Below are 20,440 nucleotides of genomic sequence, written 5' to 3' on the forward strand. Positions count from 1 at the left end.
AGTGACGCCTGACTACGGGACACAAAAATGAGTGGGCGGGCTATTTAACAGCAGCCGGCAAGAGATAGGTAAGACCGTGACAGTACCCCTGCCTCCTGTTATGATCCGGTGGTAGGATCTCAAAACTGACCTGACACATATGACCAGAATATAGGACAAGTTCTGGGGAGGTGGAAGCTATACCGACCGCAATCCTGATCCTATCCACACACACTAAAGGAAGCCGTGGAGCGTTCCTAAAATCCTAGATGCCTTGTTCACAGCCTGAGAAACTGACTACCCCTAGAGAGAAAGCAAAGACCTCACTTGCCTCAGAGAAATAACCCCAAAGTTTTAGTCAGCCCCCCACAAATAATAACGGTGAGTTAAGGGGAAAAGACAAACGTAGAAATGAAACAGGTTTAGCAAAAGAGGCCCGCTAACACTAGATAGACTGAAAATAGATAGGAGTCTGTGCGGTCAGTACAAAAACTATCAAAAATAAACCACGCAGAGAATACAAGAACCCCCACACCGACTCACGATGTGAGGGGTGCACTCTGCACCCCAGAACTAACCAGCAAGCGAAAAATCACATATAAGCAAGCTGGACTGAACTCATCATATACAGAGAAACATTTTCAAGGAAATAATGAGCAAAATGAACAAACAAACTTAACTTCTCCAGCAGGAGACTAGTGACAAGGAATATTCAGGAGCTCTCAGAAACAGGACTGAATACACCGACAGCAGGCAACAAATGAAAGGCCAGGTGAATTAAATAGGCCCAGCATAGCAGGAAATGAAGCAGCTGAGCCCAGCCATATCGCTAAAGGCCACCAGAGGGAGCCCCAGAACAAACTCACACAGTACCGCTCATGACCACAGGAGGGAGCCCGAGAACGGAATTCACAACAGTACCCCCCCCTTGAGAAGGGGTCACCGAACCCTCACCAGAGCTCCCAGGCCGATCAGGACGAGCCGAATGAAAGGCACGAACCAAATCGGTCGCATGGACATCGGAGGCGACAACCCAGGAATTATCCTCCTGACCATAGCCCTTCCATTTAACTAAGTACTGAAGCTTCCGTCTCGAAATACGAGAATCCAAGATCTTCTCCACCACATAATCCAACTCCCCCTCGACCAAGACCGGAGCAGGAGGATCAACAGAAGGGACCACAGGCACCACATATCTCCGCAACAATGACCTATGGAACACATTATGAATGGCAAACGATGTTGGGAGGTCCAAACTAAATGACACAGGGTTGAGGATTTCCAAAATCTTATAAGGACCAATGAAACGAGGCTTGAACTTAGGAGAGGAAACCTTCATCGGGACATAACGAGAAGACAACCATACCAAATCCCCCACACGAAGTCGGGGACCCACACAGCGACGGCGGTTAGCAAAGCGCTGAGCCTTCTCCTGGGACGTCAAATTGTCCACCACATGGTTCCAAATCTGCTGCAACCTATCCACCACAGAATCCACCCCAGGACAGTCAGAGGGCTCAACCTGACCCGAGGAAAAACGAGGATGAAAACCAGAATTGCAAAAGAACGGTGAAACCAAAGTAGCAGAACTAGCCCGATTATTGAGGGCGAACTCAGCCAATGGCAGAAAAGTCACCCAATCATCCTGATCAGCAGAAACAAAACATCTCAAATAAGTTTCCAAGGTCTGATTAGTTCGTTCGGTTTGGCCATTCGTCTGAGGATGGAAGGCCGATGAAAAAGACAATTCAATGCCCATCTTAGCAAAAAAGGACCGCCAAAATCTGGACACAAACTGGGATCCTCTGTCAGACACAATGTTCTCCGGAATACCATGTAAACGAACTACATTCTGAAAAAATAGCGGCACCAAATCGGAGGAGGAAGGCAGCTTAGGCAAGGGTACCAAATGGACCATTTTAGAAAAACGATCACAAACCACCCAGATGACAGACATCCTCTGAGAGACAGGAAGATCCGAAATAAAATCCATGGAAATATGCGTCCAAGGCCTCTTCGGGACAGGCAAAGGCAAAAGCAATCCACTGGCACGAGAACAGCAAGGCTTAGCCCGAGCACAAATCTCACAGGACTGCACAAAGCAACGTACATCCCGCGACAAGGAAGGCCACCAAAAGGACCTCGCCACCAAATGCCTGGTACCAAAAATCCCAGGATGACCCGCCAACACTGAAGAATGAACCTCGGAAATAACTTTACTGGTCCATCTGTCCAGGACAAACAGTCTCTCTGGTGGACAACGGTCAGGTCTATTGGCCTGAAACTCCTGCAACACCCGTCGCAGATCAGGAGAGATGGCAGACAAAATCACCCCTTCTTTGAGGACACCAGTCGGTTCAGAAACTTCCGGGGAGTCAGGTACAAAACTCCTAGAAAGGGCATCAGCCTTCACGTTTTTCGAACCCGGAAGATATGAAACCACGAAATCGAAATGAGAGAAAAACAGCGACCATCGAGCCTGTCTCGGATTCAACCGTTTGGCAGACTCGAGATAAGTCAAATTCTTGTGATCAGTCAAGACCACCACACGATGCTTGGCTCCCTCAAGCCAATGTCACCACTCCCCAAATGCCCACTTCATTGCTAACAACTCACGATTACCGACATCATAATTCCGCTCGGCAGGCGAAAACTTTCTTGAAAAGAAAGCACATGGTCTCATCACAGAGCCATCAGAGCTTCTCTGCGACAAGACAGCCCCTGCTCCAATCTCAGAAGCATCAACCTCGACCTGAAAGGGAAGAGAGACATCGGGCTGGCGCAAGACAGGAGCCGAAGAAAACCGACGTTTCAGCTCCTGAAAGGCCTCCACGGCCGCAGGAGACCAATTAGTCACATCAGAACCCTTCTTGGTCAAATCCGTCAAAGGCTTAACCACGCCAGAAAAATTATTGATGAAGCGACGGTAAAAATTAGCAAAACCCAAGAACTTCTGAAGACTCTTCACAGATGTAGGTTGAGCCCAGTCATGAATAGCCTGGACCTTGACTGGATCCATCTCAATAGTAGAAGGAGAAAAAATAAAGCCCAAAAAGGAAATTTTCTGGACTCCGAAGAGACATTTAGAGCCCTTCACAAACAAGGCATTGGCACGCAGGACCTGAAATACCATCCTAACCTGCTTCACATGAGACTCCCAATCATCATAAAAGACCAAAATATCATCCAGGTACACAATCATAAATCTATCCTGATACTCTCGGAAGATGTCATGCATGAAGGGCTGAAACACAGAGGGGGCATTAGAAAGCCCAAAAGGCATCACCAAGTTCTCAAAATGGCCTTCGGGCGTATTAAATGCTGTTTTCCATTCATCGCCCTGCTTTATGCGCACAAGATTATACGCTCCTCGAAGATCTATCTTGGTGAACCAACTGGCCCCCCTAATCCGGGCAAACAGATCGGACAACAGTGGCAAGGGGTACTGAAATTTGACCGTGATGTTATTTAGAAGGCGATAATCTATACAGGGTCTCAGAGAACCATCCTTCTTGGCCACAAAAAAGAACCCCGCACCCAAAGGGGACGAGGACGGGCGAATATGCCCCTTCTCCAAAGACTCCTTTATATAACTCCGCATAGCGGCATGTTCTGGTACAGATAAATTAAAAAGTCGTCCCTTAGGAAACTTACTACCAGGAATCAGATTTATAACACAATCACAATCCCTATGAGGAGGTAGGGCACTGGATTTGGGCTCATCAAATACATCCTGGTAGTCCGACAAAAATTCAGGGACTTCAGAAGGAGTAGAAGAAGCAATTGACACCAAAGGGGCATCGCCATGAATTCCCTGGCAACCCCAACTTGACACAGACATTTCTTTCCAGTCCAGGACTGGATTATGAGCCTGCAGCCATGGCAGACCCAACACGACAACATCATGCAAATTATGTAGCACAAGAAAGCGAATCACCTCCTGATGTGCAGGAGCCATGCACATGGTCACTTGAGTCCAATACTGAGGTTTATTCTTGGCCAATGGCGTAGCATCAATTCCCTTTAGTGGAATAGGGAATTGTAAAGGCTCCAAGATAAAACCACAGCGCCTGGCAAATGACAAATCCATCAAATTCAGGGCGGCACCTGAATCCACAAAAGCCATAACTGAGTAGGATGACAGAGAGCAAATCAAAGTAACAGACAAAATGAATTTAGGTTGTACAGTACCAATGGTGACAGACTTGTCAAACCTTTTTGTGCGCTTAGAACACTCTGAGATAACATGAGCAGAATCATCACAGTAAAAGCACAACCCATTCTGACGTCTGTGGTTTTGCCGTTCAACTCTGGTCAGAGTCCTGTCGCATTGCATAGGCTCAGGTTTCTGCTCAGAAAATACCGCCAGATGGTGCACAGGTTTGCGTTCCCGCAAACGCCGATCAATCTGAATGGCCAAAGACATTGACTCATTCAGACCCGCAGGCGTGGGGAACCCCACCATAACATCTTTAAGGGCTTCAGAAAGACCCTTTCTGAAAATCGCCGCCAGGGCGCACTCATTCCATTGAGTGAGCACAGACCACTTCCTAAACTTCTGACAGTAAACCTCTGCTTCATCTTGACCCTGAGAGAGAGCCAGCAAAACCTTCTCTGCTTGGTCTACCTGATTTGGTTCCTCATAAAGCACTCCAAGCGCCAGAAAAAAACGCATCCACATTTAGCAATGCAGGATCTCCTGGCGCCAGAGAGAATGCCCAATCTTGAGGGTCACCACGTAACAGAGAAATAATAATTTTAACTTGCTGAACAGAGTCACCTGAGGAGCGAGGTCTCAGAGAAAGGAATAACTTACAATTATTCTTAAAGTTCAAAAACCTGGATCTATCTCCGGAGAACAGTTTAGGAATTGGTATTTTAGGCTCTGACATAGGACTGCGGACTACATAATCCTGAATGCCCTGCACCCTTGCAGTGAGATGATCCACACTAGAAGACAGACTCTGAATGTCCATATCTGCAACTGAATTCAGAACCACCCAAAGATTAAGGGGAGGGGAGAGGCTAAACACAGTGCAGAGGGAAAAAAAAAATGACTTCAGGATTTCTCTTCTCCCTCTTCTGCTGCATTAACACTTTATGGCCTGCTGTACTGTTATGATCCGGTGGTAGGATCTCAAAACTGACCTGACATATATGACCAGAATATAGGACAAGTTCTGGGGAGGTGGAAGCTATACCGACCACAATCCTGATCCTATCCACACACACTAAAGGAAGCCGTGGAGCGTTCCTAAAATCCTAGACGCCTCGTTCACAGCCTGAGAAACTGACTACCCCTAGAGAGAAAGCAAAGACCTCACTTGCCTCAGAGAAATAACCCCAAAGTTTTAGTCAGCCCCCCACAAATAATAACGGTGAGTTAAGGGGAAAGGACAAACGTAGAAATGAAACAGGTTTAGCAAATGAGGCCCGCTAACACTAGATAGACTGAAAATAGATAGGAGTCTGTGCGGCCAGTACAAAAACTATCAAAAATAAACCACGCAGAGAATACAAGAACCCCCACACCGACTCACGATGTGAGGGGCGCACTCTGCACCCCAGAACTAACCAGCAAGCGAAAAATCACATATAAGCAAGCTGGACTGAACTCATCATATACAGAGAAACATTTTCAAGGAAATAATGAGCAAAATGAACAAACAAACTTAACTTCTCCAGCAGGAGACTGGTCACAAGGAATATTCAGGAGCTCTCAGAAACAGGACTGAATACACCGACAGCAGGCAACAAATGAAGGGCCAGGTGAATTAAATAGGCCCAGCATAGCAGGAAATGAAGCAGCTGAGCCCAGCCATATCGCTAAAGGCCACCAGAGGGAGCCCCAGAACAAACTCCCACAGTACCGCTCATGACCACAGGAGGGAGCCCGAGAACGGAATTCACAACAGCCTCCCACATGAATGGAGCTACATAGGAATCTTCCCCTTATGAGTATAAGAAAACGAAATGCGTAGGGAAGTATACTTTATTTATTTGGGGTTTGTTTATGAGAACTGGTGATACTTAATTATGGGGTATTTGTATGGTGGAGAAGATGCCATCTCCCCTGATATAGCACCAGATGTAAACGGTTACTAGCTCACCTAGCATGACAATAGGGTGAGATTGTTTATTTTCGTAGTTGTATTGTTTAACACACCATTCAGAGACTGTAAGAAAAGAAATTATTGCTCCACACTCAGTCTTGGGTGTTCTGTATGGAGAATATATATTGTTGTTTACATGGTTTTTGGTCTACTGAAAGATATTTAGTGTGAAATTGTGTGGTTCTCTGCCGAGAAGAACTGTGTAACTAGATACTTAACGGTTTGAAGTCTGTGGTATCGTTTTTTATTGGCATTTCCTTCGGAATGTGATATCTTGTGAGTCCTATATGTATTGTTTGTCACTACCTCTGGCATACTATTTTTAAATTATTACATTAAAAGTTAACTTTAATCACACCCTGCTTTTTTGTACTATTTTGTTTGATTCTTGGTCACAGCTTTTTATGAAACCTAATAGTGGTTTGAAACAGTTTTAAGATGACATCAGGTCAGGTGACACCTGTGTCACATTTACTAATTATAAAAGGCTTGGCAGGGCCGAGAACAAGCAGTTGGTACAGGTCATGGGGCTGCGAGGTTGGCTTACAGCCACTAACGCCACAGAAGGGACTGAAAGCAGTCAGATGCCAGAGGAGGCCTGATCTGTGAGAAAGATCCATACCTCTTTGTAGCAGAAGTCTGTGATCAGCGCCAGTAGAAGTCTGTGACCAGAACAAGTAGAAATCCGTGATCAGCGCCAGTAGAAATCAGTAACCAACAGTGCCAGTAGCATAACAAGCAGTGCTAGTAGAAGACTATGACCACATCCGAACCAGGCTCGGGAGATGATCCAGCTGTAGCAGAGGACTGTTCCTGTGGGCCTTACATCCAGAGCAGAGAAATGGCACAGGGTGTGAGCTGGGGCTGTGCTTCAGGGAACGGAGATGGTTAGTGTGGTGCTCACACTGTATACCCAGTGATTCGCACATCTAGGACTTGCGGCCTAGCGAGATGTACAGATGTCCCCCTGCTAGTAGCTGTGTAACGATCAGAGGCATTTATAGAGACTATGGAAGGGAGAGGCCTAATACTGAGAGGGACACCAATGAAGTTGAGACACAAAGGCATGAACAGTCATTTAACTGATCGATAACAAGAAGAGATTATGTAATAGAACTTTGCATTGATATTGTATTTAGTCACATTGCTGAGTGTCATAATATACTGTATTGACCTTGTTTCAGTAATCTGCCATGTAGTGCTTACCTGTATATATATATACCGTATATACTCGTGTATAAGTCGACCCGAGTATAAGCCGAGGCACCTAATTTTGCCACGAAAAACTGGGAAAACTTTTTAGACTCACATAGAAGCCAGGTATGCATTGTCCCCTCATCCCTATCCTGGTATGCATGGCTCCTCATCCCTGTCCTTGTATGCATGGTTCCCCATCCTTGTTCTTGTATGCATGGCTCCCCTTCCCTGTCCTTGTATGCATGGCTCCCCATCCCTGTCCTTGTATGCAGGTCTCCCCATCCATGTCCTTGTATACATAGCTCCCCATCCCCGTCCTTGTATGCTTGGCTTCCCGTCGCCATCCTTGCATGCATGGCTCCCCCTCCCTGTATGCATGGCTCCTCATCCCCATCCTTGTATGCATGGCTCTTTATCCCCTATCCTTGTATGCATGACTCCTATAAAAAAAAAAAACATCCTTCTTACCTTCCCTGCGCACCCTCGGTTCATCTTGTTCTGATGCCAGCAGCTCTTCCGGGCTGAGCGATCACGTGTCCCCGCTCATTAAGGTAATGAATATTCACTCCACGCCTATGGGAGTGGAGAGGGGTGAATATTCATTACCTTAATGAACGGGGACCTGTGCTAGCCCAGCCGCTGCTAGAAGCCGATGGCTGCGGCTGTAACTGTGCATGCTATGAGAGAAATGAATATTCACTGCCAGGGCAGCGAATATTCATTTTTCTTGAGCAGCGGGCACAGGCTTTAGCCGCAGCCTCAAAACATATAATGTGATTTTTTTTTTAAGATTCTGTCTCTCACAGTTGAAGTGTATACCTACGATAAAAATTCTTTGTAGGTGGGAAAATTTGCAAAATTGCCAGTGTATCAAATACTTATTTTCCCCCACTGTATTATATTTGTATATATATGTATATAGGGTATATACACTCACTGGCCACTTTATTAGGTACACCTGTCCAACTTCTTGTTAACACTTAATTTCTAATCAGCCAATCACATGGCGGCAACTCAGTGCATTTAGGCATGTAGACATGGTCAAGACAATCTCCTGCAGTTCAAACCGAGCATCAGTATGGGGAAGAAAGGTGATTTGAGTGCCTTTGAACGTGGCATGGTTGTTGGTGCCAGAAGGGCTGGTCTGAGTATTTCAGAAACTGCTGATCTACTAGGATTTTCACGCACAACCATCTCTAGGATTTACAGAGAATGGTCCGAAAAAGAAAAAAAATCCAGTGAGCGGCAGTTCTGTGGGCGGAAATGCCTTGTTGATGCCAGAGGTCAGAGGAGAATGGGCAGACTGGTTCAAGCTGATAGAAAGGCAACAGTGACTCAAATCGCCACCCAGATACAACCAAGGTAGGCCTAAGAGCATCTCTGAGCGCACAGTGCGTCGAACTTTGAGGCAGATGGGCTACAGCAGCAGAAGACCACACCGGGTACCACTCCTTTCAGCTAAGAACAGGAAACTGAGGCTACAATTTGCACAAGCTCATCGAAATTGGACAGTAGAAGATTGGAAAAACGTTGCTTGGTCTGATGAGTCTCGATTTCTGCTGCGACATTCGGATGGTAGGGTCAGAATTTGGCGTAAACAACATGAAAGCATGGATCCATCCTGCCTTGTATCAACGGTTCAGGCTGGTGGTGGTGATGTGCAGCCGACAAATCTGCGGCAACTGTGTGATGCCATCATGTCAATATGGACCAAAATCTCTGAGGAATGCTTCCAGCACCTTGTTAAATCTATGCCACGAAGAATTGAGGCAGTTCTGAAGGCAAAAGGGGGTCCAACCCGTTACTAGCATGGTGTACCTAATAAAGTGGCCAGTGAGTGTAGTTTGGGAACTGTTTCACTTGCAGCCCTGTATAAAGATATTATTTAATAATAATTATATTATTTAATTTTGTATTTTTTTTTCTCCACTGTAGGTTGCCAGGGCTATTTTCCCCACTGTATGTTGTCTTAGTGATGTGCACCAAGACAAGCTTCTCTTGCTGCTGCTATCTAGGGGCATATTCAGCATTTTCCATCACTTTTGATTGGCCATCATCACAGAGATGGAAAAAGTACATATCCTCTAAGAAGAATATGTTACTAACCATGTGATTAAAGGGAAAATTTACATATAAACTTCATAAGTTCATATCTCGGGAACAAGTGGACTATACAAAACAGAAAACAAAACTGTCACTCAGTGCTTCAGCCCTTATCTCAGGATGTAGCCAGCTTTAAACAAAAAAAATGTCATGAAAGGTTCTCTTTATAAATTATTTAGCAGGAATGTTTGGACCAATTTAGACTAAAACACAAAGCATTGTTGGAAATTCACTCGAATATTTTTGTGAAAATAACAGAACTCTAGGATGCAGTTTCTTCATTGATCTCCCACATATTCATAATTGGCAGATCTCCCATCTTCTCTTTGTACACTTTATCAAACATCTCACTCTGTGCCACCGTCATTATAGTTTTCCAGTCACCAACAATCCCTGGTAAAAAGAAGAGAAAACTCTGAGCCACTATCTTTATGGACTATATACATTTGTTGCTTCTTTTTTCAACTCCAATAACCCCTTTACTTGTACTTTACCTTTACGTAGAAAACTTCCTTTATTCTTGTCTAATAGTTCATTTGAAAGAAATGTATAATTAGCAAGAGGATCCTGTATCATGTTCTTAAAGGATGCTTTTTCCACCACGATGTCTATTGCTTCATCATCAAGGTTTATGCCAACATATTTGCAGATTTTCAGCACAGCAGATCGAAGGTCCTAAAACAGACACAACCCCCAATATTTTAATATTAATATTAAGCCATCAAGTAATCTGGTTCTATATGTATGTCATCAATAACATTTCGGAAACATTTTGCCAGTTTACAGCAATAAGGTGCAAGCAGCAAGTCACAATCCCCTCCTGCATAAGCGTATTCTCTCTCTGCCCTGTCGAGGGCAGAGCAAAGTATTGCAGTGCGCATGTGCAAGAAAAGGCCAAAGAGCACTGGCGCATGTGCACTGCAGAACTTGACTATGCTCTCTAGAGGACAGAGAGAAGTACGCCTGCACAGAAGCTCAATGCTAGACACTGTGTGGATGACGTTTTGGTAATACTCGGATATCAGTTGACTATCTGGGTGCTCAGATATGCTCGGCACACAGCAAGCATTAGTCGATGCTTGAATTTGAAGCTTCAATCCCATCCTGCATTTTTGTGCCTGTTACACAGCCAATAAACATTCAGAGATTGCCTGTCAGTCACTGTAATGCTGTAGCCATCTTGGTAGTGGCATTACTGTGATTGGATTGCTGTATTAAATCATCAGGGGTTATTAAAAGACAGACGCCACCATGTATGGCACACTGATACCATTGCACAACTCAGGGACATTTCTTATTGGAGGGAGAGAGTGGTTTTACATGCCTGTGTGTGTACAGTTGAATGAATCAGAGTCCTCCAGTGTTGATACTGGATGTGATGCTGAAACATCATACTGACAGTTCTTCTATGGGCTAATCTTGTGCTTTGCTGTTTGTATTAGATACATTCTGCATTTAGCCTAGAGACAGTTGTAGGAGCAAGGAGTGTAGAATAATACAGCCTCTAGGCAGGGCTTAGAGCTTTGCTGTCTGCTGCTAAATATATATTTGCTGCTCATGACTACATTATCTTTTTGGGGGTGAAAAATATTGACTATATTGTCATCCATAGAGTGTTACGTGCTTTGTGTTAAAATTTGTTGAAATGCAGTGGTTATAACATTCCAAAAAAGAGTTCAAAAATGTTTCTGGATTCAATTAGTCATACATAGAGTATTAGGTGTTTTGTGTTAAATTTCAGTGGTATATAACATTTAAAAGAAGTGTTGAATTTTTTTTCTGGATTCAATTAGTGATCCATAGAGTATTACATGTTTTCTGTTAAATTTCAGCAGTATATAACATTCCAAAAAAGCGTTGAAACATTTATCTTTTTGTGCTTTGTGTTACATTCCAGTGCTATTACACTTCCAAAAACACTATGACTGCTGCAGGCGACCAATTTTTATTTATTTTTTATTAAAAATGAACTTGGTTTCAAGAAATCCAGCAATTAGAAAATGTGTAAGGCGTGCGGTAAGGGACGGGGAAGTGTAAGTGCTGATAATGGTGCACTCAGATGCTGAGGAAGTGGAGCAGATGCGACTAAACCTGTTGCTGGAGTACAAGAAACATGCCCATCCACGATACATGGGTTCCTGTCCCATGTTGCATGGAGGCAAGGTAACCACTTCTGAAGCCAGAGCAGTCCATATGGGTGGTTGGTTGGATAACAGATAATGCTTCCAGCAAGCTTGGCAGCACCACCCAGTCTTCCACACGGTCCAGTCTCACTGGCCAACAGTCTGGATTACTTAATCCTCACCTGGATCTTCCTTCCTCACACTATATTAAGTTCCAGGAGACTAGTGAACTCACATTAGGACACTCCGAGGGCCAGGTTGCGGAGGTAGGAGACTCTATGGTGGATAACGAAGTCACGGACCAACCTAGGAAGCTGGCATGCAGAGCAAGACTAGCGGCATTGAGGGGGAGGGAGTGGCAGCACTGAAACACATGAGTAGGTAGTGTGGTGACCAAAGGGAGAAGGAGGGCAACTGTTTCAGAGCGCTCCAACACTCCTGAATTTCAAGATCAGCAGGGGTCTGAGCACTAAAAGCCTAACCACCACTATCATGATCAGGCACATGTCATCGAAGCACCAGACTCAGTGGGCCAAAAGACCGGGTCCACAGTTGATGCCAGCAGATTACATCACTGCCTCTTCCCCTGTGATAGGTGCTTCCCAATCCCCTGTTCATGACACTGGCACAGATGTCACCACAGGCCTTGGAATGGAAAAAAATGATTCAAACCACCCACCCACATGCCCAATCACTAAACAGGCACATTTCCAGGCTGCTTGCCATGAAAATGTTGCCATTTAGGCCTGTTGACAAAGAGGATTTCCACTGACTAATTGCTGTAGCTTTCTCTCGATACTCCGCCCCCTGCCTACTCAGTGCTGGACTGACACTGAAATGAAACTCTGGCACTTGAGAGCACACAGGCCCACTTGCTGTGCAGTTAATATTAAGGCTATGTGCACATGTTCAGGTTTTTTCGCGTTTTTTTCGCGATAAAAACTCTATAAAAACTCATTAAAAAAGCATACATTATGCATCCTATCATTTAGAATGCATTCTGCATGTTTTGTGCACATGGTGCGGAAAAAAACGCATCGCGGTAAAAAAGCAGCATGTTCATTAATTTTGTGGATTTTCCACGTTTTTCCCGCAATTCTATGCATTTGGAAAAAATGCACAAAAAACGTGTCAAAAACGCGGTAAAATCACGTTAAAAACGCATGCGGATTTCTAGCAGAAATGTCCGGTTTTTGTCAGGAAAATTTCTGCCAGAAATCCTGACGTGTGCACATAGCCTAAATGTTTGTGCTTTTGTGGGTTGTGACTGATCTGGGTGTGTATTATGTTTAGGCCTCATTAAGATGTCCATGTTGCAAGTACGCGTTCCATCTGTTTTTTTTTTCAACAATTAAAACTTATAGTGCTATTCACATATCTGTGTCTTTCACGGACCATATGTCTGTGTGAAACGCCCAAAGACGTCCGTTTTTTTTCCAAAATAGGTCTATGGGTTTGTGAAAACTACATACTGGCAGCTGCTCCAGCAGTCTTATGTAGTTTTTGCACTGCTTAGGGTGGGTAGTCTGGGAATTCTGCTACTCTAGCTGCCTGGTAGTGAGATAATATATATTTATTTAAAGTGGTTATCCAGCCAAAATTAGATGACTGGAAAGTCATAGATTAATTGCCTTTGTAAGATTAAGTTGGCGCTGTCTCTATTGCCTCTGCTTACTGTGCACACCAGAAAGTGTATGTTTAATAAATGCTTAGTAATATACCTTGTGGGAAAGAAAAAGCGCAGATAGTGTCTTATCTCACAATTTAAAAGAAGGTTCACCAGTATTGTAACTGCTCACCTGATGTAAAAGATTCATATGCATATAGTGCCTGCTGCCGCAGATCCACCGGTCAACATGCGACCATAGCTAAATCGCTGAATAGGAGGATTTGGGGTTATGATCCACGCTGCCAGCTCATCCAAAAACAGACAAATGAACAATTGAACGGTGGTTTATTCTACGCGTTTCGGAGTGCATATGACTCCTTCTTCAGGAATATACCACAAGTCCACTAGTGCAAGGACTGCACGAAGTGCTACCGTTTTGTTTTGTTTAGTTGATTTGACCAAACAGCCGTGTTTATTTTTGTGCTTAAAACCTTGGTTTATGCTGTACTAATAAAACAAGTGCATCCTTAAAACTCCGTGTACACCCGAGTGAGCCGATCTACCAAAGTGGAGAATGCAGGCAGCGTTTCCAGTGAACATGTGTGATTGGCTACAAGTCAGCGGACAATGTCAGGCAAGATGAGGACCTGCTCAAACATCTGCTACAAGCACAGTAGCAACAGCAGCTACATCAACAGCAATTACAGCAGCAACAGATGGTGCAACAAGAGACAAGCAAGCTGCTTATACAACAGATGCAGCAGCACAGTTGCTGACTGATTTGCTTACGATTCGCGGAAGGCCAGCAGCCCCTGCCTCAAGTCAAGGTGACGACACATACATCTGGAAGACAGTAAGACTAACCATGCAAAAAATGAACCTGGGTGATGATGTGGAGGCATTTTTTACTGTGTTTGAGCAGGTAGCAGAGCGTGAAAAGCTGCTGCCAGGGCAGTGGGCGGAGGTGCTGGCCCCCTATTTGACTGGTGACCCCAGAAGGCCTATTGTGATTTGGCATTATAGAATGCGCAAGAGTGTGCCACATTAAATGCTGAAATGTTGGCACGTGCAGGAGTGACTATGTCGGTCAGAGCACAATGGATTCACCGCTGGGCGTACTATGGGGACAAACTGCCTCAGTCCCAAATGTTTGCCCAACTGCATCTGGTGCAAAAATGGCTGCAGCCAGAATACTCTACTTCAGCACAGAAGGTTGTCAAGGACAGATTCATGCACTCCCTTCCCAGGCAGGTGCAGAACTGGGTTGCTCAGGTAGGTCCCAAAATTGCAGACAAACTGGTGGGTATAGTGGAACAGTTTCAGGTGGTTGAGAGGTCCCTAAGAAAGCCAGGGGGTAAAGCCACCACTGGGGAAGTCGTAAATCCTAAGGGGTCACTGAGGAGTTGTCCAAGGCCACGGGTCAAGACTTGCTTTGCTGGGTACGTTGCGGTCCTGGACATATAGCTGCCCATTGCCCCTTGTCTTCTGAAGATATGGACTGCAGCCTAGGGAGGCTACTCCTACTATACCTACCCTGCCTGCAGTGTGGACTATCGGCCCGGTGAGGAGCCGCATGCATGTCATGGGTCAATAAATGGGATGCTGGTGACAGGACTTTTAGGCTATGTGCACACATTTCAGATTTTTCTCATTTTTTTTCGGCAGTTTTCCGCTTCAAAAACATTTAAAAATGCTTACATTAAGCATCCCATCATTTTAAATGCATTTTGCAATTTTTGTGCCCATAATGCATTTTTTTCCGCGGAAAAAATGCAGCATGTTCATTAATTTTGCGGAAAATCTGCAGATTTGCCACTATATTATTGTATTGGGAACCTCCGGAAAATGCAAATGTGCAAAAAATTAAATAAAAAAATGAAATAAAACCGTGAAAAAAATGCACGTGGATTTCCTGCAAAAAGAGTCTGGATTTACTCAGGAAAATTCTGCTCACTTTCCTGAACGTGTGCACATAGCCTAAGACTCAGGGAGTTTGGTGACCCTGGTAAGGGCCACACTTCCCCTTCAGTTGATCTCTGGGAAACACGTGGGTGTATGCTGCATCCACGGGGACCCCAAGGACTATCATGTCGCCAGAGTGTCAGTTAAAACAAGCTGGGGTATGGAGTCCCATGAGGTCGGGGTGGTAAAAGGTTTGCTGCACCCTGTGATGATCGGGAGGGACTTCGACCTTTTCTGGGACTTGTGGTGAAATGCGAAAGTATCAATGGGAGCAGACAGAAGCCAGCCCAACCCTGTCAAAATCCCATCACAGTCAGAGAAGGATGAGTTCCCCTTTTGTGTTCTGGCTGGTGATGAGGATGAGATGACACCAGTGAGACTGAAATTTCTGAACTGGAGGTTTCTGGCAGGAATTTTGGGACTGCCCAAATGCAGGACTTGACTTTGAAAAATGTACAGGAAAATGTGACTGTGATATATGGGGTTGTCCAAGAGCCGAGGGCCTACAAAAGGTTGCCATACTTTGCGGTCAACAGGGAGTTGCTATATCGGGTCACAAAACAGAAAAGCGAAGTATCAGATCAGTTATTAGTCTCAGGACCCTATAGATGTAGGGTACTGGATCTGGCCCATTCTCATGTCTTGGGTGGCACCTAGTTGTAGATAAAGGCCCCGTCTCACATAGCGAGATCGCTAGCGAGATCGCTGCTGAGTCACAAGTTTTGTGACGCAACAGCGACCTCAGTAGCGATCTCGCTATGTGTGACACGTACCAGCGATCAGGCCCCTGCTGCGAGATCGCTGGTCGTGTCGGAATGGCCTGGACCGTTTTTTGGTCGTTGAGGTCCCGCTGACATCGCTGAATCGGTGTGTGTGACACCGATTTAGCGATGTCTTCACTGGTAACCAGGGTAAACATCGGGTTACTAAGCGCAGGGCCGCGCTTAGTAACCCGATGTTTACCCTGGTTACCAAAAAAAAAACAAACAGTACATACTCACCATCTGATGTCCGTCAGGTCCCTTGCCGTCTGCTTCCTGCTCTGACTGAGATCCGGCCGTACAGTGAGAGCACAGAACAGCAGTGACGTCACCGCTGCGCTCTGCTCTCACTGTACGGCGGCACTCAGTCAGAGCAGGAAGCAGACGGCAAGGGACCTGACGGACATCAGATGGTGAGTATGTACTGTTTGTTTTTTTTGGTAACCAGGGTAAACATCGGGTTACTAAGCGCGGCCCTGCACTTAGTAACCCGATGTTTACCCTGGTTACCCGGGTGCTGCAGGGGGACTTCGGCATCGTTGAAGACAGTTTCAACAATGCCGAAGTCGTTCCCCTGATCGTTGGTCGCTGGAGAGAGCTGTCTGTGTGACAGCTCCCCAGCGACCACACAACGACTTACCAACGATCACGGCCAGGTCGTATCGCTGGTCGTGATCGTTGGTAAATCGCTATGTGAGACGGGGCCTTAAGACCCAAGAACGAGTCCTTCAGAGGTTTAACTGACCTGGGTGGCACAGGTACATTGTTAATTTCTGCTGCTCCTGCCCTACCTATTTCACCTAGTATTTCATTTTCCACCGTGAATACCGTGGAGAAGAAGGTGTTTAATATATCAGCTTTTTCTTCGTCACCTTCAACCATTCTTTCCTCACAATTTTTTAAGGAGCCTACACTTTCACTTATGATTCTTTTACTATTGATACAGCCCCTTGCAAAAATTATGGAATCACAGGCCTTGAAGGATGTGTATTCAGTTGTTTAATTTTGTAGAAAAAAAAGCAGATCACCGACATGGCACAAAACTAGTCATTTCAAATGGCAACTTTCTGGCTTTAAGAAACACTAAAAGAAATCAAGAACAAAAATGTAGTAGTCAGTAATGGTTACTTTTTTTAACCAAGCATAGGGGAAAAATTATGGAATCACTCAATTCTGAGGAAAAAATTATAATCATGAAAAACAAACAAAAAAAACCCACTCCAAAACATCACTAGTATTTTGTTGCACCACCTCTGACTTTTATAACAGCTTGCAGTCTCAGAGGCATGGACTTAATGAGTGTCAAACAGTACTCTTCATCAATCTGGCTCCAACTTTCTCTGATTGTTGTTGCCAGATCAGCTCTGCAGGTTGGAGCATTGTCATGGACCATTTTCTTCAACTTCCACCAACGATTTTATCCGGACTATTTGCAGGCCATGACATTGACCTTATGTGTCATTTTTCAAGGAATGTTTTCACTGTTTTTGCTCTATGGCAGGATGCATTATCATCTTGAAAAATTATTTCATCATCCCCAACCATCCTTTCAATTGATGGGATAAGAAAAGTGTCCAAAATATCAACATAAACTTGTGCATTTATTGAAGATGTAATGACAGCCATCTCCCCAGTGCCTTTACCTGACCTGCAGTCCCAGATCATCAATGATCTGGGACTGCAGTCCATGATTGCTTTTCCTTAGCCCATTGTAACCTTGTTTTTTTCTGTTTATGTGTTAATGATGGCTTTCATTTAGCTTTTCTGTATGTAAATCCCATTTCCTTCAGCCGGTTTCTTACAGTTCGGTCACAGACGTTGACTCCAGTTTCTACCCATTCATTCCTCATTTGTTTTGCTGTGCATTTCCTGTTTTTGAGACATTCCTTTAAGTTTCTGGTCTTGACGCTTTGATGTCTTCCTTGGTCTACCAGTATGTTTGCCTTTAACAACCTTCCCATGAACTAGAAGGCAGAATACTCTAGCACAGACTGAAGGCTGGGGTGGAGTTTTATAGCAGGAAGACACAGTGCACATGAGACCAAAGATGCCATCTTGGAAAAGGGCAGTAATGCACAAAAGGTAAAAAATGTTCAGAGTCCTGACACCCTCATATATTTATACATTAAAATAAGAGCACCCCTTAGCCTTCGTTTTTCCAAACTAAATAGCCCCAAGTGTAATAACCTATCTTGGTATTGTAGACCCCCCAGTCCTCTAATAACCTTGGTTGCTCTTCTCTGCACCCGCTCCAGTTCAGCTATGTCTTTCTTATACACCGGAGACCAGAACTGTGCACAGTATTCTAAGTTTGGTCGAACTAGTGACTTGTATAGAGGTAAAATTATGTTCTCCTCATGTGCATCTATGCCTCTTTTAATGCATCCCATTATTTTATTTGCCTTTGTAGCAGCTGCCTGACACTGGCCACTGAATATGAGTTTGTCATCCACCCATACACTCAGCTCTTTTTCATTGACGGTTTTGCCCAGAGTTTTAGAATTAAGCACATACCTTATTTTTCTGACCATAAGACGCACTTTTTTTCCTCCAAATTTGGGAGGAAAGTGTGGGTGCGTCTTATGGTAGGGATGTAGCATGTGGGGAGGGGGGCAGCAGCGAGTGGGATCGCACTGTTATCCCACTTCAGTAGGCAGAAAAATGTCCCCACTGCCGGGAATCAGTGCTGGGGAAATCATGTGGTCCTGATGATTAAGTGCAGGGAATATTCATTAGCTACTCCCCGCCCACCTATCAGCTGAGCGGTGAGCCGGGAGCAGCAAATGAATACTGCACTTAAGCGGCAACACACATGGTTTCCTCAGCGCTGATTCCTGCAGCAGCTGGGGAGATCTGTGTGTCCGGGGGAGGAGGAGGTAGCAGCAGCAGGGTCCGGGGGAGAGGAGATCACTGCATACCTGCCTGGGCTGGAGCTGAGTGCTGTGCAGTGTGCACAAGGAGGACCTGTGTGATGCCAGAAGTGGGCCCTGTGTGATGTCAGAAGTGGGCGGGCTGGAGCATCACATGGCAGCACAGAGCCCTCCCTCTTATTGACATAATCACAGGTCCTTCAGACTCCAACACTAGAATCTGCTGGCTTCCATTACCTGTGCTGTGGAAAGGCAACAAGAGGGAGGGCTCTGTGTGTGCAGTCATGGGATGCTTTTACCTCACCACAGGCTGGCTGCCACAATTAAGAGGTTAGTCTTTCCAAAACACAATAAAGCACTCTGCCACTCCTTTAGTGAACTATAACTCCCAGCATGTCATAGGATCTGCAGATCTGCAGGACACGCTGGGAGTTATAGTTCTCCCATGGGATTTTAAAGCAGCACTCCAGTGTTATTTTGCAGTGCTGGAGTGGTGCTTTCAATATAAGCCCTGTGCCCCCATTCTTATACTCACCCTCCAGCGTCTTCATATAGTACTTCACAGACACCACACTGGTCCCGCAGCTTCCAACATAATAACATACTATTATATATAATAACACCACATATAATAGTATGTTATTAAATATTTTACCACTTTTTTTGCTTCAAACATTTTTTTCCCTATTTTCCACCTCTAAAATCTGGGTGCGCCTTATAGTCCGGTGCGTCTTATAGTCCGAAAAATACGGTAGTTATTCATCTTATTACTTCTACCCAAGTGCATGACCTTACATTTATCCCCATTAAAGCTCATTTACCATTTATCAGCCCAAGCTTCTAGTTTACATCAATCATCTGCAGCCTTGCAGCGCTGGAGTCCTGGGTTCAAACCCCACCAAGGACAACATCTGCAAAAAGTTTGTATTCTCTCTCGGTGTTTGCGTGGGTTTCCTCCGGGCACTCCGGTTTCCTCCCACATTCCAAAGACATACTGATAGGGAATTTAGATTGTGAGCCCCATTGGGGACAGCAATCATAATGTGTGCAAACTGTAAAGCGCTGCGGAATATGTTAACGCTATATAAAAATAAAGATTATTATTATTATCCTGTAATATAAAATTGTCCTCCTCTGTATTGATTACCCTGCAGAATTTATTGTCATCTGCAAATATTGAAATTCTGCTCTGAATGCCCCCTACAAGGTCATTAATAAATATGTTAAAAAGAAGAGGGCCCAATACTGAAACCTGTGGTACCCCACTGCTAACCGCAACCCAGTCCGAGTGTGCTCCATTAATAACCACCCTTTGTTTCCTATCCCTGAGCCAGCTCTTAACCCAGTTACACACATTTTCCCCTATCCCCATTATTCTCATTTTATGTATCAACCTTTTGTGTGGCACCGTAGCAAAAGCTTTGGAAAAGTCCATATACACTACATCCACCGGGTTCCCTTGGTCCAGTCCGGAACTTACCTCTTCATAGAAGCTGATCAAATTAGTCTCACATGAATGGTCCCTAGTAAACCCGTGCTGATACTGGGTCATGAGGTTATTCCTCTTCAGATATTCCAGTATAGCATACCTTAAAATGCCCTCCAGGATTTTACCCACAGTAGAGGTTAGGCTTACTGGCCTATAATTACTGAGTTCAGTTTTGGCCCCTTTTTGAATATTGGCACCACATTTGCTATACATCAGTCCTGTGGTACAGACCCT

General features: G+C 44.8%; 1 protein-coding gene across 1 annotated transcript in view; it reads right to left on the reverse strand.

Annotated features, from left to right (window-relative positions):
* Positions 1-9,540: 9,540 nt before the first annotated feature.
* LOC143807685 (amine sulfotransferase-like) overlaps positions 9,541-20,440 on the reverse strand; it is a 225,491-nt gene continuing 214,591 nt past the window's right edge. The window contains exons 6-7 of the mRNA XM_077289513.1: positions 9,887-10,067; positions 9,541-9,785 (exon numbers count right to left, since the gene is read on the reverse strand). Of these exons, the coding sequence (XP_077145628.1) occupies positions 9,655-9,785; positions 9,887-10,067 (312 nt within the window). The 3' untranslated portion in view covers positions 9,541-9,654. The remainder of the gene's footprint in view (positions 9,786-9,886; positions 10,068-20,440) is intronic.

The sequence above is a fragment of the Ranitomeya variabilis genome, chromosome 2 (assembly GCF_051348905.1).
Source record: "Ranitomeya variabilis isolate aRanVar5 chromosome 2, aRanVar5.hap1, whole genome shotgun sequence".
Classification (NCBI taxonomy): domain Eukaryota; kingdom Metazoa; phylum Chordata; class Amphibia; order Anura; family Dendrobatidae; genus Ranitomeya; species Ranitomeya variabilis.